This window comes from Lepisma saccharinum, chromosome 6 (assembly GCF_977018435.1).
Source record: "Lepisma saccharinum chromosome 6, izLepSacc3.1, whole genome shotgun sequence".
NCBI lineage: Eukaryota > Metazoa > Arthropoda > Insecta > Zygentoma > Lepismatidae > Lepisma > Lepisma saccharinum.
The window spans coordinates 64,926,615-64,952,020 of record NC_139234.1 but is presented as its reverse complement, the minus strand read 5'-3'; the positions used below and the strand labels follow the sequence as shown (position 1 = coordinate 64,952,020).

Sequence of the window (25,406 nt, the reverse complement as noted above, 5' to 3'; positions counted from 1 at the left end):
CCCATCAGATACATAAAGCTAGAGATTTTTATGTATCCCTTGCTTGGCATATGCAAATGTTATTAACTGCAAATTCACTGACACCATGAGTAAAAATTATGTCAATTTTGTCTCATATGCATATGCCCCTTTACAACAAAACTCTTTGTCTCTGAACTGTGGTAAAGCTCACTCATTAAGACAAAAACCATCCTGCAACAAAAAGTTCAGGTCTTATTTGTCTCTCTGTTCTATTGGGAGATTTACAATACATTACTGTGTATATATTGAGTACAATTAACATGGCATGCAGAGAACAGTTAATATGATTCAACTAATAATACACTTATGCCATAAAGCTCATCCATGTGGTGTGAATATATAAATTTTTTATTTGTTTGTTTATTCACTATATGCTATTATTGTGCCTAAATGATCATTAATTGGTTCTGTATATATATTGCATTCTTCCATGTTGTATAAGTTACATATTTACTTTTACATCTTATTCTTACACTAAAAAATTTCTTTGCTTATTATTGTTCTCGCCTTAAATATTGTATGTAATTTCACTCCAATAGTGTATTCTTCCGTTATTTGGATTTCCTTCATGTCGAAGTTCTTCAAATCATTGCTGTAATTCTTGTCTATAATTGTATTAATATTTTATTAGTGTATTTGGATTTCCTTCATGTAGTAGTTCTTAAAATCATTACTGTAATCCTTGTCTAAAATTGTATTAATATTCTATTACTGTATGTATTGTTATATGACGATTTCCATACCTATGGACATGGGTCAACGGAAATAAAGAATATGAATATGAATATTGAGAAAATTCCAGATACAGCCCAGATGGCCATTTTAAACTATTTTCAACAATTTTAATGAGCGCATGTATGTGTATGCGAATGACCCCATTATAACATGGATTGCTGAACTGAGAATCTGAGTAAGGCACTGGTTAACAGTGTATATATGTCATAAGAAATGTAGGAAACCACACGTGGTAATTGTTAACCACACATAATTATTTTCATAATCAGTGGTTGACACAGGAGGAATGCTGGTGGATGCTATTCTCTAGATAAGAAAATTTCCATAAAACAGCCTCCCAACTGAGATAATTTGCTAGGAATTTCCACTTCGAGCACTTTTCATATGCAATTGGCTGTGGTTACATGGACTGTCATTAAGAACTGTAAAAATTGTTAATATGTAAGAAGTATACAATTGATATGAGATTCAAAAACTTCTTACGTCTTGTGCCAGCAACATTATTGTTAAAAAAAATACAAAACACATAAACAGCATGCTACGACATACTTTAAAGGTTTGTCCAAGCTTTCAACTTGACGTTGCTGCAAGTAACATCATCGGAAGCTCGACCGTGTTTTCTTCGCCCTCTCTCCACCAGCCCTGATGATGACTCTGAGATGGAGCCAAAGCTTGAACAAACATCTAAAGTGTCTCGTATCATGCTGTTTATGTGTTTGTGTTGCTTTTAACAAGTATACATTTGAAGTGACTCAGAAATGTTTGCTTTGCAAGCTTGAACATGCCTACTAAATTTGTTTCTTTACACACTGGCGATGCTAAATTAATACGGTGTCAACACTTCCATTGGGTGCCACGCTGTTTACCCCCCCCCCCTTTTATTTTTTTATTGGTCACTTTGCCTGGAATTGCCTTAGCACCCAGGGTATCCCTCTTGCTCTCCTCCACCCCCCAATATAGTTACATCTCTATTTCAAATTTCAGAAATGTATAACTTCACCTTAAATTACGAAATGAATATCTATTCACCTACCATCTCAAATAGGAGCCTAATTAATTTCTCTGATTCCCCTCTGTACCTCGAAGTCAGTGTTGCAGAGGAAACGTTGAAGAATGTTGTTCCACATTCCGTTGCTACAGCCTTTGCCAGTGTTGTCTTGCCTGTTCCCGGAGGCCCCACCATAAGAATACCTCTCCATGGCCTGCGAATACCCTGTGAAAAGTTGAAATGTTTCCTCTCAAGATATGGACTCCTTGTATCACATATCGCTGCACCAATGCCCAAACTACAAATGTGCAAATTTAGACTTTTTCACCTAGTGCACTTTCGGACTACTTTTTGTTGATAGATTCATATACTATAGGTCTTTTCTACTGTTACGGCGGGTGCCCTACAAGCAGACCAACCAGACAACAGTAGTGGCACCGAGAGTTACAAGGTCGAGGGGAAGAGGTGCTGCCCTCACCTCATTTTACATAGGCTGCTGCATTTCTTATTGTGCTGGATTGGTCGCTTCCCCACTCCCCTTGCCAGCATGTAGAGCACCCGCCGCAAGACCGGAAAAGATATATATGTAATCCATAGATAGGTACATATTTTACTGATGACAAAATTTATTCAAATGTGAAACCTGTTTTTTCTGGAACCTTTTATCTCAAAATTTAGCACATTTGTAGTTTTGGCATGGGTGCAATGATATGGTATCTACTGCAAACACATATTGGCTAGGTATTTTTTTAGAAGTTGATGCCCTGATCTCAACAATTCTACTTGTAAATACCTTTCTATTTGTTTACAACTTTATACATTAATTAATATGTACCCTGAGATTAAATATTAATAGATATATCATGGTATAATCATAAAGAGCAATGATTCTATTATATCTAGGTTTGTTAACAAATATAAAATTAGGTTCAAATTAGTTGTCATTCACTGGATATAATGAGGTATTGTAGTTTTCTCAGGCCTACATCTTGAAAGTAGTTCTGTAGCCTAAGTGATTATTTTCATTTGCATGTTGCATTTTGAACACTGAAAAAATGCAAATAAAACTAATTTGGAAATCGATGCCTAGATTATTATACACGGAAAACTGGGGAAAAAAAAGTAAAGTGCTCCCCTGTGCATAGCACCACGCCATGAAGGTGTATAGGGGGTGTGGGGGTAACGGAAAACTGACAACTATATATTAATTTGATTTTAATTGTGTTGCTTGGATAAAATATGTTTCAGGACAACCTCTTGTGGCCCGGTATAATTGATGCCAGGGCCTGGCAGTTGAGACACACTGGCCTAGTGGAATGTATATGAGGGAGGGATGAAGATATGTAGGTGAAAAAAAGAAATGAACTAGACTGAATGTTTCACAACCCTTGGGGGGAAAAAAGTGCTCAAGGGGACAAAGGAAGAATGCCCACCTTCGCCACCCTGTCCCTATCCTGTTTAATGGGGAAGAGTGGCAAGCATAGGCGGAGCTACGGGGTGTGCTGGGTGTGCCTAGGCATACCCTAATGGGCTGCTTTATCAAAGAGAATTAAAGACAGATATTTCAATAAAAGAGAAAATAAGTGGCATCTTTCTTTTTCCAGGACAAAATTATTAAAAGTAGAGATTATTCGAAATATTAAACTCGCTGAGTTTATCCCCGAATCCCACCCCCTTCCTCAATATTGGTCTAAAACTTACCTATATTTGTGGAAATGTGGATACAGGTTATTTTGTTTACTGAACGCTCGAAATTAAAAACTGATATAATACAGGGAAACAATATGTATAACAATAACAACAATGTCACAGAAACATATTTGCTGCAAACAATCGCCTTCCTCTCCATTCTCACAATCAACTAATTATTGTATGCTTTCTTGGGGCAAAAAGCTTATCACTAAACATTTTGACAATGCAACTATATTGTTGGAAGTTTATTTATTAATGTTGCTGGTGGCTGGTATTTAAATCTCCTTCCTGAACCGACTAGTTTACTTCATTCTAACTGTCGTTGTACTTGTTTTTTCCAATTCTGTTGCAATTTCGTCTCTCGGAATGGTCGAAGGAGCCATTATTTGATGAAAATTGCTGCTTGTGGTCGTCATATTTCGTTCGTGTAGACTTACAGTTTTTTTGTTTTTTTTTAAATAGTGAGTTTATGCTCTACAAGAAGATGGATCGTTTTGTCGTAAGACTGAAAAGAAACGAAGGTGGTCCCTATCGAAAGCAGACAGTTGAAAGTTCAAACGCCTGTGATGATGCCAGTTGTAGTGGTATCGGTGAACTTGTAAATAACAAACCATCCTGTTTGGATGCTCCTGACGCTGAACAAACACCACATAAGCCTATTGACATATCAGTAGATCCTTGTGACCCTGTGAATGCAATACCACATAACAGAACAGAATGTGATGAAAGGGTGATTTTAGGACCGTACTAACCAAACCTGGTGGTTTTCCCTAGAAGTAGAATAGGTGGGAAAGAAAGGGCTTTTCAATCTAGCTGGTTTCACAGTTACAAATGGTTGGAATATAGTATAGTTGTTGACTGCATTCTGTTTTTACTGCAGAGTTCTTGCTTCAAACAATGCATCAGTGAGAGGGCACCTTGATCAAGCATTCATTACACGAGGTTTTAAAAACTGGCATAGTGCAAACGAATGTTTTCGAAGTCATGAAAAATCTAAAGGACACCCGCAAAGCTTAAGTTCCTCGTCAAACTATAATAAAAATAAACCCATTGATGTTCAATTAGATGAGTGTAAGAAGACTTTTCTTTCAAAGCAAGAACAAACAAGACTGCAAAATCGACACATCATGGAGAGGCTAATAAACATAATTCTTGTCTTACAAAAGGAGGCCTTCCATTGAGAGGTCATACTAAGAATAAAGAAGCATACAACAGGGGGTTATTTCTATGTAGATGTAGTTGATTTAATTTCCAAATATGACCCCATTTTGAAAGATCACTTAGTGAACGGGCCAAAAAATTGCACTTACTTAAGTCCACAAATTCAGAATGATCTAATCCGCAGTTTGAAAAATGTTCTTGTAAGGACGTTGAAAATGTCATTACTTGGTACAAACGTGTGCATTATCGCTGATGAAATGAGTGATTGTGGTAATCATGAACAAATATGAAATTTTTTCGATATTTTGATGTCATTAAACAGTTACCTGTTGAGCATTTAGTGGCTCTTTGTAAGTTATCTTCTGTAGATGCACAGACAATTTTTAATACGTTAGCACTAGTAGTGTCCAAGTTTGGTGTTGATTGGCAAAATGTTCTTTCAGTTTGCTTCGATGGAGCCTCAACAATTTCTGGGAAACTATCTGGGGTGCAAATGAAGTGCAAAGAAAAGAACAGTTCAATAATGTGCGTTCACTGGTATGCTCATTGTTTGAATCTTGAACTTGTGGACTCATGTAACTTGCGACCCGAAAATAGACTAGTTTCGAATTTTTTCGGAACAATTCTATTCCTTTACTCTTTCATTGAACGTAGTTCGTCAAGGCATGCAGTTGTTTGAAAGTGTATGCCAGGAAATTGGTCTAAGTTTAAGAACACTGGAGTCTTTGTCAACAACGAGATGGGCGTGCCGTGCTGAAGTTGTTTCTACAGTGAAAAGGAACTAATCTGCAATTATTTTGGCTTTGGAAGAAATCACTTAAAACAAGGTGATATTAGAGTTAAAGGGAATGGACTAAAACAACAAGTCAGATCGTTTGAGTTCGTCTTTTGCCTCAAAATGCTGTATCCAGTTCTACAAATGATCGTGAAGGTTAGCAAGTTACTCCAAAGTCCAGATGTAAATCTACTTTCGGCTGTATCGAGTGTCAGATCGCTTCACAATGCTGTGAAATCCATGAGAAATTCATTTCAATTCATGGAACTCTTCAACGAAGCTATTAAGGTCTGTGATAGTCTGGAGATTTCAATTCCTCCAGTGAAGAGGCGCAAAATTGCAAAGACTCTTGACGAATCAGTCAGCTCGCATTCTTTGTACGAAACAAAGGAATAGGAGATGAGACTTTCTTGTTATTATCCTCTTTTAGACTCAGTTGTTTGTGGTATTGATGAGAGATTTCGTCAAGAAACTGTTGGGGTCATCAGTGCCATGGGAAATCTGGTTGACTTGAATGTAAAGGATGAAGAAATAGCTGTCTTAGCTAGAACATTCAAATTATCAGGCGACGAGTTGGCATGGCAGGAGAAGTAAGGTTTCTGAATGGAAAATCCTCTGTACCTAAGGGAAGTTCTTCTGTTACGCTACAGGAGTGGTTTGAGTGGTTGGAGAAAGAACGGAGAAAGAAGATGTTTACTGCATTCTACTCTGTACTACGGCGCTTTTCTTCTACACCTGCCACAAGCTGCACGTGTGAGAGAGCTTTCTCCAAGCTTACCCATGTAAAACTAAATTAAGAGCAACTCAGAAGCAGGATAGATTGGAGTTATTGATTGAGTTTAAGAACATTGTACGTTTTGACAGACGTCTCCTGTTATAGATGACGTGTATTTTGATGTATTTGTTTGTAACATTTATGAACATTTTGTGTGTGTGTAATTTCTATGCAATTTCATTTTTTCTACTAGATATATTCAGAAATTTTCAACACTGTCATTTAGAGAATTTATATTCCTTTACAAACATCAGTGCAGTTAAAGTGATTGCCAAGTGATTGCATTGCAAAATATGTTATTAAAAAGGTACAAGACCTCATTTTTTTTTCTTTGTGCACACCCAAATATAAAGTTCTAGCTACGCCTATGGTGGCAAGGCAGTTGGCAACTCTGAACTAGCCTTCATTTGTCAGTGTGTACTACACCCTAAGATTTATCGCTGTGGTTTTTCCCTCTGTTTGGAGAAACGGGGGATGTTTAAAAAGGTTGAGGGCTATAGGGAGGTCACAAATATCAGGAAGGAGAGTCAGATCTAAAGAACCAATTACAATGGTGGGTAACTATGAACTTTAAATCATTACAGTGCTCAAGTATCAGCACTGCTTGGAATTTTTTTAAAAAAAGTATTGACACCAGTATCATTTCAAAGTGGTATCGGGCTAGCCTTACTACAAAACCTACCTTAAAGAAATCAGGCATAATAAGTGGCAAGACCACCGCCTCCTCCAGAATGCATTGAACTTCTCGCAAACCGGCCACTTTATTCCAGTGGACATTGGGGTCTTTCTGCAGGATATCCCTCTCAATCAGCTCAACGAGGTACGGTTCGTAACCAGCAGGATTGAACGCCTTGTTCTCCTTTTTATCATCTTCACCAGATTTTCCATCTTCTGCATTATTTGCCTCACCCTTCTTCTGCCTGTCCGCAGGAGGCTGTTTCTTAACTTGATGAAGCTTTGGTCTAGGTCGATTGGATACCACCCTTGGCGACTTTGGTAATACATCTTTCCCAGACTGAGAATTGAACCTGTAACAAAAACACCATTAAGCTATTAATTCTCTTTTCTTACCCTGTAGCAAGAAAGGGAAAGAGGTATTTTTTTGTAATAGATAGATATTTGATTTGGTGTTTTAAGTCCACTTTATGCGCAGTAAGGCTAATCGGGACTGGACCTACAGTTTAAAATAGATAGATATTGTCTTTAGCAGGAATGTTATGGCTTCTAGGGCAGCTACGAAAATAACCCTTGTCATAGAGTTGAGAAAATCATAATAATAGTAGATAATACTAAAATTAAAATGTAGTTACACAACTAACTAACTCTCTAGCCTTCTTAAACCCGAAGGTTCATGGCTGCAGCAACATAGGTCTTCCATCTGTCCCTATCTTGAGGAAGATCTATATACTCTTTTCCATCCCTACCGATTTCCTTTAGGTCCACCTCAACATTGTCCCTCCATCTTCATCTTGGCCTTCCCACAGGTCTCTTACCATCAGGTTTCCCAACAAGAATCCTGTAAACTCCTCTTTCCTCTCCCATTCGTGCCACATGGCCTACATAAAGAGCAGATAGACTTAAAATTGTATGTACCAAACCAGTAAAATTATTAGACTTAAAACACAAGAAAATTAACTGCACAAAATTCAATCAAGCTATGGCAAGGTGTAATTATGACCTGGCATAGTCTGAAAATTCCACAATTTTATTTATTGTATTGATTTATTATACACCCCATCTAAATTAATTACATATAATAGAAATAAAACACCAATGCAGATATGCAAGTAATACAAAAAACGTAAGTCTCAACTTTCCGTCAATTTCTATATTTATGAAAAAAGCTGGTTTAGCAGCAGTAAACCAGACAACATGGAAAAATACGCCACTGCTGTATGTTTTATACATAACAAAACGTTATAGAAATTCCAGACAAAAAAATTAAATTATATTCATGGCAAAAAAAATATGGCTTTTTCGTTAAAAGTGCTTTAGTGTGATAGCCAGAGGTGAAACACATCTGTCAGTACACTTGCCAGCAACATCGTTGCCAGTATGGTTCATAATATTGCAAAACCATGGAATTTGGGAATAGCTCATTCATACCCTTGTGCAATGTTTGTAAGACTTCATCAACATACTTTTTCTGTCAAATTCAATAGAATTCCATCCAGATTGTTCGGTGATATTGAAAAATATTGCAATAATTTATCTCGGTGCGTTCTGTGTGTCAATAAATACAATTTGCAGATTTTTTTTTTCGTTTCTGGCAACAGTTTAATTACTTATTATTAAATCATGCATGACATTCAATATGTTTGTATCATATCATTTTCTCAACATACAGGGCCTTATCTTCGAAGAAAGTATTTCTTCTTATTCCATTTAGCTTTTCAGTTATATGGTCTTAAACACTGGTTTCGGCGACTTCTGGGACATCCGGTATATACACACAAATCTTAAACAGAAATCAAAATGTATAATTTACTGTTGAAAGTAACAAGTTTATTCTAAGTTCTCACCTGTTTTGGAAATTTGTTGACCTCTTGAAAATGGGCGGATGGTCTATCTCAGGTCTCTTTACCAACGCAAAGAGCCTTTCAAAGACTGGCAAATTTTCAGTTTTACGAATTTGCAGTTCGTTCTGCTCCTGTCCGACATTTTGATTTTTCTCTTCAATTTCCTTTGCTTCTGTGTTGGGTTCTGGTTTTTCACTAGGTGGTGGCTCAGTGCTAGGATTTTCATTTCCAAATGCTTCCTCAACTGTACCCTGAAGCAACTCATTTATCATCGCAGAGAAGCTGTCACTCGTCAAATCATCATTCTGTTTCTCTCCCACATTGTGGCTTTTTTTCTTGTGCCTTACAGATTCTTCATGTATCCTTGATTCTTTGTGCTGCTTGTGTTCCCTGCCTAGACTTTGTTCATCACAATGCTCGCTTTCTTCACTGTGTGATGGCTCTTCGGACTGCTCAGCCTCTTCACTCTGTATTTGTTCTTCAAATTTCTGTGTCCTCTCAGGCTCTTGGGCCTCTTCACAGCACTTTTTCTCTGCAAGGATATAACAATGATTGATGAAATAATCCATGTAGAAACTACACCAAAAATACATAATAAATAAGCATGTGCCCATTTTATTTTTAATAACATGGCAACATTTCAAAATGCATTTTCTAATTTAGTCTACAGTTCAATTTAAAATCTGATGATGGTTGACAAACAAACAAACAATTTCTGAAATTGTGTTTTTGAACAAAAAAAAATGAATACAGTTATAATATCAACCACAGTGTAATTGCTAATCACTTTTTTGATACCCTAATCTGAGAGTAGCACAAATAGAGCATGATTTTAGTAACATCAGCAGTGAAAATTGATTGGAGGAGTGGAAAAGGACAGAAATATTTGACTATATCCCCAATTAATTCATGAAATATGTATGTTTGGGGTAAAAAAAAAAATCATTGGTGAGACTGGTGGACTAAAGGGCTCTGTCCCACTGCTTCCATTCCCACATAATACCGTTTGTAGCCCCAATGTCTTTCATCCCTATTTAACCCCCTTTTTCTTTGTTAAGATCGTGTGGGTTAGAAACCAATGAAAATTAATGGTTCTTATTTGCATTTATTAAATCTACAAGTCACATCTTTCAGTCGTCTTATTTTACTCACAGGCAGCCCCAACTAGTTTTAGCTTATAACATTTAATGGTGCATTTCCGGATCAGGGTTCCATATCTCATATTGGTTGGTTGGTTGGTTGGTTGTGTTGGTTGGTTGGTTGGTTGTGTTGGTTGGTTGGTTGGTTGGTTGGTGGTTGGTTGGTTGGTTGGTTTGTTTGTTTGTTGGTTGGTTGGTTGGTTGGTTGGTTGGTTTGTTTGTTTGTTTGTGTTTGTGTGTGTGTGTGTGTGTGCATACATTTTTTTATCTCAATATTAATTTGAGGCATGAAATTCTCTCGGATCTACTAGAAGATAGATACTATGTTCAAATAAAAACCTCTGGCTCCAGCAGGAAAGTATTTGGAAATAACAAAAAATGATGCCTTATACTTAACATTGTCAATTGATAAGACAATGAAAGAAAGGATGGAGCTGGATGCAGACAGGCAACTTTTGCACCTATAATTGAATTCACACAACCACAAAGATGTGCTGAATAGTACAATACTATTTTTACTAAAAAGAATACTGAAAAAATATATACCTATCAATAAATAAATGTGGCTTCATATTTTTCACCCCCTTGACTCTGCCCCTCCTCTCCTCCCACCCCTCTATTCTCCACGCTTTCTTGAGGACAGACCAGACGTGAACCTTAATATAATTTGGACCACTTGGCACCCTGTGTTTACCACAGTGGCAATATCTAGCAGAAAGAACAAAATAAATCGAAAACAAAGTTTCTTCAGAAAGGGGAAAATTACCTACTTTAAGGAGTGGAAACATATTTGCGTTTCAGAAAGGAATAATTTTCACTACCATTTGCTTGCTATTTCCTTCTTTTTAACTTATCCATCTTCCTCTTGACCCCTCAAAGCAAGAAAGACCGCTCCCTCAAATATGTCAGGTTCAACACAAAGGGTCATATACATGTAGTGAGGACTGAACATTTTATGACAGCCAATGCAGAGAGTTGTTGTCAGTGACCTTTGCGCAAAAATTTATTGGAACAACCTCATTGTATTATCTTCATTGAAGCTTTGTGCCAGTGTTTCAGCCACCTTATTTGTCAAGATGTTGCTTTCCTGAAGAAAGCGAGATCACGTTTTGTTTGTATTTCTGGCTGTGAGTTTAAGCACCATGTGTCGCTCGACCCCCTACCATTGGCCACTCTTCGGAGTTTTTGATTTCATCTGTAAGGGACGGGTCATTTGCAACAAAAGGTTCGAATCTCTGGTCTCTAGGAACTGGGGGTAAGGTTAATAACCTAAAGGCAGGCAGATAATATGACTTTGGTTACAAACCGGAAGCAGCGAAAGTATGTAAAGTTGGGTGTAATACATTTGGTTCTGAAGATTGCCTTCACAGAATAGAAAGTTTGCTTGCTGCGCAAGGTTTCCAGCTCTGCTACAAATTTACTGGAAAATTATACATACAAACTTTGATCAAGAAATACATTGAATGAATTGCTGGCACGTGGTGTAGTTGGTACTACTGGTTGAGGGTCAGGTCAGTGAACCTCTAGGTCTGTCAGTCATCGTTCGCAAAGCCATGTGGTTGTCCAGACGTGCAGTTTGTGCATACAATATGTGGGAATAAGGTGCAGTGCAGCAACGCTGTTATGGGTGAAATGGAACAACGTACGAACGTGAAATTCTGCTTCAAACTTGGGAAAACACCAAGGGAATGTCACGACATGCTGCACCAGGTGTATGGAAACAGTGCTTTATCGAAAAAGTGTGTGTTCAAGTGGTACAAGCTCTTCCATGATGCTCGGGACAGTGTGAAAGACGTGCAATGGTCAGGTAGGCCCGTAACGTCGTACACTGACGAAAACATTGAGAAAATTCGCCAACTTTTGACTGAAGATAGTCGTCTGATAGTTTGAATGTTGGCGGAGGCTACAGGAGTGTTATATGGGACTGCTTATGCAACTGTAACCAAAAAGTTGGGTAAGCATAAACTGAGTATGTGGTTAGTGTCTCACGACTTGACTCCTGATCAGAAAAAAGACAGGATGGAGGCGTGTGGAGACTTTATCGACAAGGTGGATAGTGACCACACCTTTCCTGAACAGCTCGTTATGGGCGATGAGTCGTGGTGCCTGAAGTACGACCCAGAATCAAAGAGGCAAAGCATGGAGTGACGCGGCCCAGGGTCACCGAAATCCAAAATGGTTATGTGCAAGAAGTCACGCATCAAGACAATGCTGATTACCTTTTTGATCCTGGAGGGATCATTCATAAAGAATACCTGCCAGAAGGCACGACATTGAATGCGGCCACATATGTGAACATTTTGGATCGCCTCCTGGAGAGAATCAGACGTGTGCACCCCCAGTATACCGAAAATGGATCCTGGTATCTCCTGCATGATAATGCATGCCCCCATACTGCCATAATCGTGCAGCAGTTCCTGGCACGTAAGGGGATTGTTGTACTCCATCACCCCCTTATTCACCAGATCTGGCCCCTGCTGATTATTTCCATTTCCTTTACTTGAGGAAACACTTAAAAGGACAACGGTTTCGCCCAAAGGAGGCGGTTATTTTAAAGGACAACAAGCTGTAATCCTGCATACATGTACCACCTTTCCTGCAAATAAATCATGAAATCAATCATTCAATCTTTCACAGTATTTATTGATCAAAGGTTGTATACTGTTTCAATTTAAGATAATTTTCATTCATTCAAAACATTGTTTGGTGGGACATAGCTACAATTGGTGGGACCAGGGCCCCCCTGGCCCGTCCCCTAAAGACGTCTCTGCTTTGTTTCATACCTGTGGTTTGGCGTCGCTCCCTAAGTTGATGACGGGATTTTATATGTGCTATCTTCTCCTTCCTTTTGTTGTTTGTCCTGCACAAGATTTTGGAAGGTTGGTGTGAGGGTGCAATCTCATCAAGAGGTGCTAATGGAACAAAATCCAACACACGACTCAGCAGATAATCAAACTGCTGGTGCTGGGGTGGACTGTAAAGGAAATCAACAATGGTTATGTATTGTTGGAAATTGGTACCATTCACTTCAAATTAGAAAAAATCATATTATTATTTATAGTCAATAACAGTCAAAGTTTCAGTTAATTAGTAATATAACAGAATAATCGAAGTAAAAAGTTGAAATATTTAGTGGAAAATGCATGATTTGGTTTTTGATTAGTTTATTTGGTTTATTTTACTCACATTTCTTCCACTTTTAGCTAATTGCAAAGATGAGGATGAGCGATGATATGATGAAAATTGATGAAGGGATACTCACAAAGAACACTCATGCCCAGGCTGGGATTCAAACCTGAGACCCCTGGTGTTGCAGCAATGCAGGATTTTGGTCCAAACCTGTATGTTTCCCTATTTTCTCACTTAATCCATAGGATAACTATTCAATACATGATGCTTTTATTTGAGAAGCCACACAACATAATGTTTATGGTTAAAATTTCCCCCTATCAATTAAAGAAGGATGTGTGCATAAAACTTAATAACAAAACAGAACATTAAGTTATGAAATGTAAAGAAAAATATTAAGAAAACAATTTGCTGGATAATCACTAATCTGGTGGACTGAGTAGTTATTGTTATTGTCAGGGCTGAATTAACCTATGGGCAATTGGGGAAATTGCCCCAGGGCCCTCACCAAAAGGAAGCTGTGAAGGGCCTCCACCAAAAAAATATTTTAACCAGCTGGCTATGCTTGTGAAAAATTACATAAGAAGTTGTATTTTAAAAATTAAAATAAAACTTCAATATTGTCGTATGTCTACACTCTTCTGGATCCAATTATTGCACAGCTCTCAGTCGATCTGTTTGCAGATATCTGAAGCTCAGTATACTTTATACCATGGATTGATTTGGATGTGGTGTGGAAATAAGGCACACTTATTCAAACAATCAATTCTCAGATATGATTAAGATAATAAATAATCCTATGAAGTACATAACTTTCTTTTGTTAATAACATCATTTTAGAACCGTGAGTTTTGCTAGGGAAAAAAAATTGTGGAGATACTAGCGCTCTCTCTTAGTGCATAAGTGAACTATGGGACAACTAACTTTAAGCAGCGCTTTTGTGAACCGCGTTACATAAGCTAATGGATGGCGGAATGAGTTGATTGTTTCCTTTCGGCTAAATAAACTAGCAGAGCTAGTACCATGTTGTGCCCACTCTTTGAATCGGGTAGAGAAAGCAGCGGCTAATGCATGTCCTGCAGCTGTTCATTTCTTCGATTTTGTACAACGGCTTTGTGTGGTCTTCACAGCATCACCTCACCATTATCAAACATTGGATAAGTTAAGACAAGCAGAAGGGAAATACTATGTTCCCAAGAGTTTAAGTGAGACTTTGTGGGCATATAGAGCAGATGTCACAAAAGCCATAGTCCAAGGTTACGAAAAATTTAAGGAAGCTCTTGCCGAAATAGGCAATGACAAAGAAGAGAAGGATATTGTAAGAAGTGAAACGAATGAGCTCTCACGGCAGATGTCATCCCTGGAAATAGCATTGTTAGCCGTCTTCTGGAATGACATTTTAGAGAGAGATTTGATGCTACGAGCAAAACACTCCAGGATCCAAGGTGAGTTCTTCAGTCTGTCATTGACATTTTGAGATCTTTAAAGAAGTTCGTAGAATCAAAAAGGAACTCATTTTCTGAATATAAGGAGATAGCCAGAAGAAGAAGTGGCACAAAAGAGTACACTAAGGAACACTCACGTCAGAGGGTGACAAACGTCCGACTGAATCCTCTTGACTATGAAAATGAACCTCAAATCCACCTCTCGCCTAGTGAACATTTCAGAGTGGAAAGTTTTCTACCAGTGATTGATCAAATCACCTCATCACTCGCAGACAGGATTTTCCCCTATGAAACTGTCGCAAAGAGGTTCAGTATTCTAAATGAACTTGCAGTGGCAACACCATCACAAATTACATCTGCAGCTCGCGAGCATCTACGAGGAGGATCTGGAACCCTAGCTAGAGAATGAGCTGATACAGTTTGCACACCTAGTAAGCAGTAGCAATGTCAAACATCAGGAAGATATCCCAATGGAACTGTCTATGTATACTTTTGTATGTAAGGACACGTTCCGCAGTACATTTCCCAATGTCGAAATTCTATTTAGAATTTATTTGGTGTTAATGGTAACAAACTGCAGCGAAGAAAGATATTTCTCAAAAATGAAATTAATGAAAAACAGACTTCGTGCTGCCATGGGACAGGATCGCTTATCCAATCTTTGTTTATTAAAAGTTGAACATGAACTTCTTCGTGAATTGGACTTCGATGATATAGTTTATTTATTTATTGAAATTTAAAATACAGCAGAAGCCATTTTAAACCAGAAAGAAACAACAGTAAAACAATAGACTAAGATTAAAAACACAAAAGAAAGGATAACATAAAATAAACAAAAATAAAAATAAAACAAGCCAAAAAAGTACCAAGGTAAATAGATCAGTTTCACAGAACCATTACTTATGTACAATTTTTTCAATGTTTTTCGGCGAAAAAGGCAAGAAAAGTGTGTCTACTATAAGACTTTGGGAATTTTCTTGAAGAAAGTGTAGTTACTCCAATTTCCACAATGAACTTGTCGGTAATTGTCCAGTAGATGGACCGTTCAAATGTAGTGACATGTGTACTCTTAATTGTACATAATATTATTTATAATAAATTATGTACGTAAGTACAGTCTACTGCTCAGTTCTCTGTTTCCGTCTGAACCCCCTTAGTATTTACCATATATTGTACAAGGGTCGTTCAAGGTTGACCGGGATTTTCGTACGTAAAAAATCGATGAATAGCCAGATCATGATGAAACGTGCGGGTGACGTAATGTATTCCTTCGCGAGTAACTAGCGCCCGGCATGACGTATTTCGTGCATGCGCAGCAGTTGCAGCGAACATGGCGGCAAGCAGTGTGTCTGTGGCTGTGGAGCAGCGGTGTGTAATCAAATTTCCCGTGAAGGAGAAAGTGAAACCAGCTGAGATTTTCAGACGATTGCAAGCACAGTATTGTGAACAAACGATGTCGCAGACAAGAGTGTACGAATGGTGTGAGCAGTTTCGCGAAGGACGGGAGCTGGTGACAAATAAAGTGCATGGACACATTCGCCCGACTGCAGTTACACCAGTGAATATCGCACGTGTTGAGCAAATGATTCTTGAGAACCGGCGAGTAACAGTGCGGGATATTGCTGCCGAAGTGAATATCAGTGTCGGGAGTGTTGAGACAATCATTCACGACCACTTACGCTTCTGCAAAATCTGTGCAAGGTGGGTTCCCCGCCAGCCAGCGGCGGCTGCTTAATACGTGCTACCGTGCTATAGCACGTTGCTAAATTTGTTAAAATGAAAAGAAGAAAAAAGCAAATCTCAGAGATGCAAGAAGTTTAATGAAACCCTAAACTGAATTGAAACTTCTCATGTTAAGAGCCTCAACATTTAACAGCGGCGCCACGTATTTCCCTCGCGCTGTTGGGGCTATAAGGAATGCCGTACCGTGCTAGAATCTCAACAGCACGTTTTCGCCCCTTTTTCATCCCTCCGCGCATGAATACTGTACACCCCCACTCCTCGATTCGTACGGGGGATAGCGTCTCGTCTCGAGTAAAATCGTCTGCTAGCGTGCTACAGGCAGATTCAGCATGGTAAGTGTGCCATCTCAGGACAAGAAGAAAGTCTACGACAACCTATTGCCTCTGTCAGAACAACGTTTATTAATGTCACTTTCAAACGTTCTCTACGTTATCAGTGTAGACTTATGTAATGTTTGTAACATGTCGTATACATTAGCAGCACCTGCAAAAAATTGGAACGCGAATTGACATTATCCCTTAGCGTTTTATCTATTTCGGTGGTAAGTTGTAAATATTGCAACTCTGAAACTATAGTCCGTGCCTTTCTTGCTTCCGAAAGTGGATTCGGCTATGTAATTTATATTTAGGAAATTTTAATTTTATATTTTATCTAAATTACCTGTTTTTAAATGCTAGAAATATATTTCCTTATGTTTATGTAGCACTTCAATCGTCCAGAAACAAACTTGCAGAGTACCGTTTTTTCCCCCGGCTTCCAGACCCAAAAATTTTCCGCGCGGTTCATTGTGTTAAAATCGCGTGGCGCGTGAAGTGGTGGTCATTGTTGTTAAGGATTAGCTTTTTGTTGTTGTTGTTAGAAGTGAAAGTGAGTGTGTGTTAGTGTACCATGAATTCGGTGGATTCTTTGTTCCAGCGACATTTTTCTTCAAGAATACTTGAAGAAAAGTTGGAAATAAAAGCGCTAGGACGGCCGTTGCCAGATTTGGATCTATCGCAAAATGCAAAGGGAGGTAAGAACGCTACATATAAAAGGCGATTTAATAGAAAACTGTACGATAGTGAACCATGGCTTTGTGGGTGTCAAATTCGAAATGCATTATTTTGTTTTCCTTGCATACTTTTTGGAAGTAATGATTCGTGGTCTAAAGGAGGGGTAAAAGATCTAGGACATTTAAGTGAATATATGAGAAAGCACAGTGAAAGCAAAAAGCACATGAATAATGAGTTAAATTTTGTCTCTCTCGGAACTGTCAACATAGCAACGCAGTTAAGCAGCGTTTATCTAGAATCGCTTCAAAAGCATAATGAACAAGTTGAAAAAAATCGCTACGTCTTGTCAAAAATCATAGACTGCATCAAGTTCTGTGGAGCTTTTGAGTTGGCACTGCGTGGCCACGATGAAACAGATTCCTCCGCAAACCCTGGGGTATTTTTGGGGCTCGTTGATTTTGTTAGCAGTTTAGACAATGCTGTTAAAGAACATCTTAACAACAGCACTGTATTTAAAGGCACCTAGAAAACCATCCAAAATGAATTATTAGACTGTATGCTTGAGGTGTGCCAGGAGAAAATTGTAAAAGAAATGTCGGAAGCAAAATTTGTGGCATTGATGTGTGATGAAACCACAGACGTATCCGATCAGTTGCAGTTGGTTCTCGTATACAGGTACGAACTTAAGGGGGTTGTACACGAAAGATTCTGGAGCTTCCTTAATCCGGACGGACAGGACGCAGAGGCAATTTCCCGTTGCATCATGAAAGAGATGAACAGTTTATTTGGTGAGCAACCGGATAAAATAATTGCCCAAACATTTGATGGAGCTTCGGTGATGAGAGGAGAGAAAAATGGAGTTCAATCTCGCATCAAAGAACACTTTCCACTTGCTCATTACATTCACTGTTATGCGCACCAATTGAATTTAATAATGGAGCGAGCTGCTTCCCAAAATCAATCAGCTAGGGTGTTTTTTTGCAGCTTGTCAGCATTTCCAACGTTCTTTTCACGCTCACCTCAGCGACTCTTGTCATTGGAAACCGAGGTTGCACGTCGTATTCCTTCTGGCTCAAGAACACGGTGGAATTTTAAGTCGCGTACGGTAAATGTTGTGTACGAATATCAAGAAGAACTTGCAAACTGTTTGCATGACTTGGAAAATTCAGCGTCATGCACAACCATTCAAGAAGCGCGAGGCCTGCGTCACAGTCTGGAGGATCGCGAATTTGTATTCTGGCTTTCGTTCTTTCACAGAATTATGCCGCATGTTGATATACTGTACAATCAATTGCAAGCAAGGCAGACCGACACAGTAAAAGTAAAAAATGCCACTGCTGCTTTCAAGAGCGCCATCCAAAAGGTACGAGATAATGTAGACTCCCTACCTAGAGAATCGGAAACCACCCAAGCAAATAAGCGACGGCGTCGTGAATCAGATCTGACATCAGATGCAAAAGAAGTGTGCGATCGCATCACCACCGAAGCTTCACACAGATTTGAATTCTCAAATCATTTGGATTCTGCGCAATTGCTTAACTCTTCAAGATTCCCGGAATACACGAATGACTTTCCAGAACGCGAATTGGACATAGCAGTCCGAAGTTATCCAGTCCTTAACAAAAGGAAGTTGCATACTGAACTCTCCGTGCTGTACGAACGAGATGACTTCCATTCTGTAGAAGGAGCCATCCCTCTTTTGAACGTGATTCTAAAGAATAATTTGGAAAATACATTTTCCCAAATTACCATTTTACTAAGAATCGTAGCCACAACGCCGATGACAACCGCCGAACCTGAACGATGCTTCTCTTCCCTGAAAAGAATCAAGACTTTTCTAAGAAATACAATGGCCCAGGACCGCTTGACTGCCCTTGCTATGCTATCAATTGAGAAGAGGCTGGTGACAAATATGAGTGACTTCAACGCGGAGGTGATAGAAAAATTTTGCTCAAGGAAGAACAGAAGAATGGAATTAACTTTCAGGCGATAGGTGAGTTAATGCATGGAAGTTTTCTTATTTTATTTTCTTTGTTGATGAGTAAAACAAATCATTTTTCACTGGTATTCTTTTGCGACGCTTTTCTATCTATTTTGTTTAATCGCGACGATTAGGATGAGAGATGATATGATGAAATTAATGAAGGGGCATTCACAAAGAATACCCATACCCGGGCCGAGATTCCAACCCGGAACTTCGATGGCGAGATCGAAAGTCGACCACTTAACGTTCGCGGCCACAGAGCCAGCACGTATGTGTGTGTGTGTGTGGGGGGGGGGGGGAGCCATTATAAGTGCATGAAAAAAAGCATCAGTTGTAGCACGCATCTTTGAAAAGTCACGAGCCGCCGCTGCCGCCAGCTGACATTCGATCAGAAGTGGACACGCAGGACGGTCTGTGAACAGCTTCTGAATCGGTTTCGAGCAGAAGGTGATGAATTGTTGCAATCCATCATCACGTGTGATGAAACATGGTTGCACAATTCAACCCCACGATTAATGCCCAGTATTACTCCACATTGTTGAGTGGTGCTGTACGAAAGTCCATTCGCAAGAAAAGACCTGGGATGTTGTCTGGAAATGTCATTCTTCTCCATGACAATGCCCGCTCTCACACGGCCAATGTGACAACAACAACTCTGGCCGACATGCACTGGGAAGTTCTGCCCCATCCCCCCCTACAGTCTGGATTTAGCCCCCAGTGATTATCATTTGTTTGCACCCCTTAAAGACCATCTGGGAGGGAAGAAATTCACGGCAGACGAAGCACTGCGGAGCGATGTCCTCCAGTGGCTACGACAACAACCAAGTTCTTTCTACGCCAAAGGAATTCGGGAGCTGCCAGAACGATGGCAACGGTGCCTCGGCACGCACGGAGAATACTTTGAAAAACTGACATAGTTTGGTGTTTCTTCTGCTACCTATTTCCTCTGCAGAAATAAAAGTCCCGGTCAACCTTGAACGACCATTGTAGTTACGGTGTTCACTCTTCATAATATACTGTACACATTTAAACGCAGCATTTTATTGCTGCTATAGCGCTACAATTTTCGTCCTGTAACTTTATTTTACTGCGCTATTCTCCCTGCAAACCTATCTGCGATATGTTCGATTGTGAATGACTACTAATTCTAAAATCAGGTATACCATTTCAACTGCTGGAAATTGGTGTTAACATATTGAGCTAATAAAGCTCCTAGTAAAAAATAATAAAAAAAATGGGGGGCCCCCACCAAACATTTTGCCCAGGGGACTCCACAAACCTTGTTACGGCCCTGATTATTGTTATTTGTATGATTCAATTTTATGTCAAAGGTCTGACTTGCCTGACAAAAGTCTCTGGCAATGTCCATGTAGAGTACAAAAGTTTATTTATATCTGGACAGAAAAGGTGCTCTGGATCATACAGTATTAATTTAATTTGATGACAATAGGCATCAATATAAACAGTAAATGTCTGTTATCTACTATCAAATTTAGCATACTGTGGCTAACTGAAAAAGGTATAATGTCATAGACAGAGTTCTGGAGGGGCCAGGGGGGCCTGGCCCCCCCAACTTAAAAAAGACTAAAAATATAACATGATTAAGTTCAGTTACTACATTTTTGTTATGAAGCCATATCACAAACTTGACATTTGGCATGATGGCATGTGCAGTAATTGCGCCGCAATAGCGGGTCTTAGGCGATTTGATTGATGTTTACAGTTTGAAGAAAGAAAAACCTAAAATGACTTTGTGTTGAGCCAACAGTTACTGCTGAGGCATCAAAAGAACTTTTCAATTTAATTTTTCTAAAATTTCTGAAGCTTATCATAACCTTTTAAAGTAATACGAGTATTCTAATAAAAATTTAATGAAATGCAAAATGCAATAATCATACTGTTTTGCTTCTTTTAAAATTGACAACCAATATACTAATTAATATTTCTTTACTTAAGCGAGGAAATTTAACAGTTTCAAATCTAAAAGGCCTAAAACTCACTGTTTTTAAGTTGTTCTTTTTTAATTTTCGAGGGAAGGCCTCCGGACCCTTTATAAACTAGGAGATATTCAATAACCCTCAGAGTCTGCCCCCCCCCCCCCAAAGCAAGAGCTCAAACTCCGCCCATGTATAATGTTCAATTATTTTTAAATGAAACATTAATTTATGTGAGCAACAGTGGCGGAGCGTGAGCTTTCCAACAGTATAAGCCTAGCATGATGAAGGCTATTTCCCGTTGTGCTTATTTTGGGGCTGGCATATTGACCCCCCCCCCCCTTTCCAATTTCTTCAGTTCCCTAGAATTGTTCATAAAAGCCTAATTTTTGCACTAAATTTAACCTTACACCCCTTAAAAACAAAGTGACACTACACCAGATTAAAAGTTATGGAAACATCCATGAGCGTGGTGTTTTCATTGCTAGGCTGTGTTCTTCTACATTGAGAGGAATGGTTGGTTGATTTGGTGTTTTAAGTCAACTTTATGCACATTAAGGCTAATCGGGATTGGACCTACAGTTTAAAGTGGGATCCGAACCACTATGTGCCTCCACCAGGTGTCGAATACATTGAGAGGAGAACTAATAATTATGTCAGTCTTATTCCTATCACTATGAGTAACCTAACAATAAAAAATACGCAAAGTTAGATAAAATATAGAACGAAAATAGTTCGATTCAGAACCTCTTATCTAAATGAATTTTAAAATAAACATACCTCTTACATGCTACTGTTCCATTACAACTTGTAGTTCAAATCCAGGCGGCGATTTTTTTCGGCAAAGATGTCAATCACAACATCATGGAAGGTTATAGGGCTCTTCTTTAAATCCTTCAAGAGTGTTCTCTCTATTGCCATCAGCGATAGCTTAGTAAGTCTCTCCTGGGTCTGTGTGCTGCGCAGGTAGGTGTGTATCCTCTTCAAGGCAGAGAATGTTCTTTCAACAGATGCACTAGTTGCAGGTATGGTTAAAATTAAGGCAGAAAGCTTTGTTGTTTCCGGAAGAGCATTGCACAAGTTTGTTGAAATTAAATATTTATGGAGGTCTAACACTGAAGGTTTCAAAAACTCCTGCGACGAATAAATAGCAGTAAGTTCTGTTTTCAAAATTAGAGGATCAAAATATCGTCCATATGATTTCAATAATGATTCGTAAGCATTTATTGGAAATTTCAGAGAATAATTTTGAAAATTATCAAAATCTAGCAAGGAGAGAAATTCTAGTTTCTGGATATCGGAGAATCTGTTGGCTAATTGGACTTTCATGGTGTCAATAATTTCATAGTAAAGTCTTCGATAAGAAGCTTTCCTCTCATTACTGATGAGAACAATTCTCTGTCTTTTGCTTGGCACCTTTAAGTGTTCTTCTCCCAACCTGGCATTGTCGCTTTCGGACCACACTTTTTCAAAGTCTTTCCTCTTAGTACTCAAGAAGCTTTGATACTCTTCTACCTTTCGAGTACAGTAGCCGATGTCATTCACTCTGGTTTGCAAAATTTCGAAAAGTATTTTAGCTGGTGGAAGAATAGCCGAAAATACAATTAACATAAAATTGAAATCAAAATCATGGAGAGTAGCAAAATATCCATGAGAAGAGAGACGCGTTTCTCCATCCCACTGCTCTTGGTTCCGTATCACTGATTCAAAGAAATTAATTAGATCTGTTTTCAACTGGGAAACAACTTCAACCAATCTCTCTGCATAGAGCCATCGAGTAGGAGCAACTGATGGCAGACGTCTGCTTACAATTTTGTCCAGCGCTGCTTTCCTCTTTGAAGATTTAGAAAAGAATGCTGCAAAAGCCGACAAAGTTTCAAAAAATACTTTACATTCTTTAGTGCCCTCCACAGATTGTTTCAGAACTAAGTTTAACTTGTGAGCATAGCAATGGACAAACAGCGCTGTCCTATACCTGTCTCTTATCAACTTTTGCAAACCATTGTGTTCTCCAGCCATGACAGCTGCTGCATCATAGGTTTGAGCGACTAATTTCTCGCCACACTGGAAGTAATTTATTACACCAAAAACATGGTCTGCCAAGGCAGCAGCCGTGCGATCCCCACTGACATCCTTAAAACCTATGAAGCCCTCCTCTACGTTACCATTTGAAGTTACATAACGTAGCACCGATGAAAGTTGGGATTTCTGAGAGGCGTCTACTGTTTCATCTTCGATGACAGACACAAATAATGCTTCTTTCACTTCAGTTTTTATTTTGTTCATCATCAAAGTTGCAATTGCGTCAATCAACTCATTTTGGATATCGTGAGAAGTGCCAGCAAAAACTGTAGATGATTCCAAACGATGATGTAGTTTTTCATCATAGCTTGCCCTATAATGAAGCATTTCTACGTAATTACCTCTATTGTTTGAATCTGAACCCTCCAAATGACCTCTGAAAGGGAGCTCTTGTTCCACCAAAAAACAAGCAGTGTCGATTAAACAACCAACGATGTATCTATTTGCTTTGACTTTTTCGTTGTGTTTCTCTCGGTTTAATTTGAAGGCAAGGTTTAAACAATCTTCAATTCGCGTATTTCCAAATTTCAGCAACGCAATCTTTGAATTTACGTGTGCTACGGAGATCTCATGTCTTTTCTTTAATAAATGATAATTATTAGCGTCCCCGACACCTTTTGTTGTCCAAGCAGTTTTTTCTGTTGAAAAGAGAAGGCAGGGGCCAACAGAAAAGTGCTGAATACTTTTTACAACCACATAACCAAGTATCAGCTTCGTACCATGAGTCACAAAACCGGCGCACTTTATTTTTTGTTTCCGTTACCATGCCTGCTAGAGGAGGAGTGGACCTACCTACATCCACAAGTTTCTTCTTTGCAGCAAAATCCTTGCTGGAAAACGGCGTCTTCAACAAGTTCTCCACAACACAATCACACTCGTTTTCTTCCATAATGCACTTCGTATCACACCACAGTACCACACCGCCCACTTTTCAATAGATGGAATTCGCAAAAAAAAAAATACCACGAGAATTTAACGATGCACACAACAAGAAAGGGGAAACAAACCAAACCCAAAAGCAGCCACTGCCCAAGGCAGTGATATTCCGGACTCAGAGTGAAATATCCCTTTTGGAAATAAATAAATTCCCTCTCTGGCCTTAAAATTCCCTATAATTCGTAAAGAGAGAGAGAAAGAGAAAATAAATTCAAAAATAAAATATAAAATAAATGCTCACTAATTGTAGAAGTTTATATAGAAATTTCTATCAAAGGAGATGTAAGTGATTTCTAAGGGGAGTGGAAAAGAGAGACAGACCATAAATAAGCTTTTCGTGCATTTTCGGAGAGTGTTTAAATTACGGACTATGCAATTAATGAATGATATTTCGTTCACATTTGATATGATAATTTGCAAAACTGGTTCAATCTTAAGTTTTCATCAAACATTTAACTTAAAAAAACAACTTTTTGCACTATTTAGCTCAATTACTACAAGCAGAGTTCAAATTAAAAACAGAGATCTTAATATTTCCTATGTATATACTAATCCTACAAGCAAAAACAAGTGTTAACACATTAATGTATATATTATTATATTTTTCATTTTCTCGTTTTTTGCTCATTTTAGGTGTTTCTCTTTTTCCCATTCCTGTTAGTTTCTTTGCTTCAAAATTCCCTTTTCCTGTAAAAAAAACCCTCCTTGAAACACCACCTTCTCAAATTTCCTTTGCAACCACCTCTTCATACATAGTTGCCAGATGCTGCAGTTACGATAGAGGCTTAGAAAGTCGTCTGCTACTCTTTGACTGAGTGCACTGCATACAGTTCTTGAAGTGAGGAGGGGAGGTGGTGCGATGGTTGCTAGCTTTCCGATCTTTCCTTCATGGGGATGTGCTTATTGGTCTTTGTCAAGTGTGGTCTTGAACAATGTGAGTTGCTAAAACGCCAGCAATATCAAGATCGCCTTACTACAGAATGCACATCTGGCCAGTTTCCACTGTTTCCTGGCTAAAACCCGACAACGCTGTGGCTCTTTCCTCTTGCGGGGCAATCGGTGTCTCGCTGGCCCGTATTCACAGTTAGTCAGTGATGCCACTCAAGCATAATGGTGCTAAATCTCGCACAAGTTTAAGAAGTCATTGGACAGTTGGAGATATAATAAAACAAGATGGCCGCTGTTTGTGTGGGTTGAGTTTTCTCAATCTTTTCACGTTAACGTCGAACCCACCCTGTTGGTTGAACCATTCTAATTTATATTATACGGAAGAAATTCCATATTTTACTTAACTATAGTATGTAGCTAATTAATAATGCAATTTTAAAACTCTAAAATAGATGCATAAATTGAACT

General features: G+C 38.7%; 1 protein-coding gene across 2 annotated transcripts in view; it reads right to left on the bottom strand.

Annotated features, from left to right (window-relative positions):
• The window catches only part of LOC145989437 (uncharacterized), a 34,504-nt gene that overhangs the window by 3,869 nt on the left and 5,229 nt on the right, over positions 1 to 25,406 (bottom strand). For both annotated transcript variants that reach the window (XM_083124779.1, XM_083124780.1), the window contains exons 4-7: positions 12,589 to 12,779; positions 8,670 to 9,198; positions 6,830 to 7,175; positions 1,790 to 1,969 (exon numbers count right to left, since the gene is read on the bottom strand). In XM_083124779.1, coding sequence (XP_082980905.1) covers positions 1,790 to 1,969; positions 6,830 to 7,175; positions 8,670 to 9,198; positions 12,589 to 12,779 — 1,246 coding nt within the window. The remainder of the gene's footprint in view (positions 1 to 1,789; positions 1,970 to 6,829; positions 7,176 to 8,669; positions 9,199 to 12,588; positions 12,780 to 25,406) is intronic.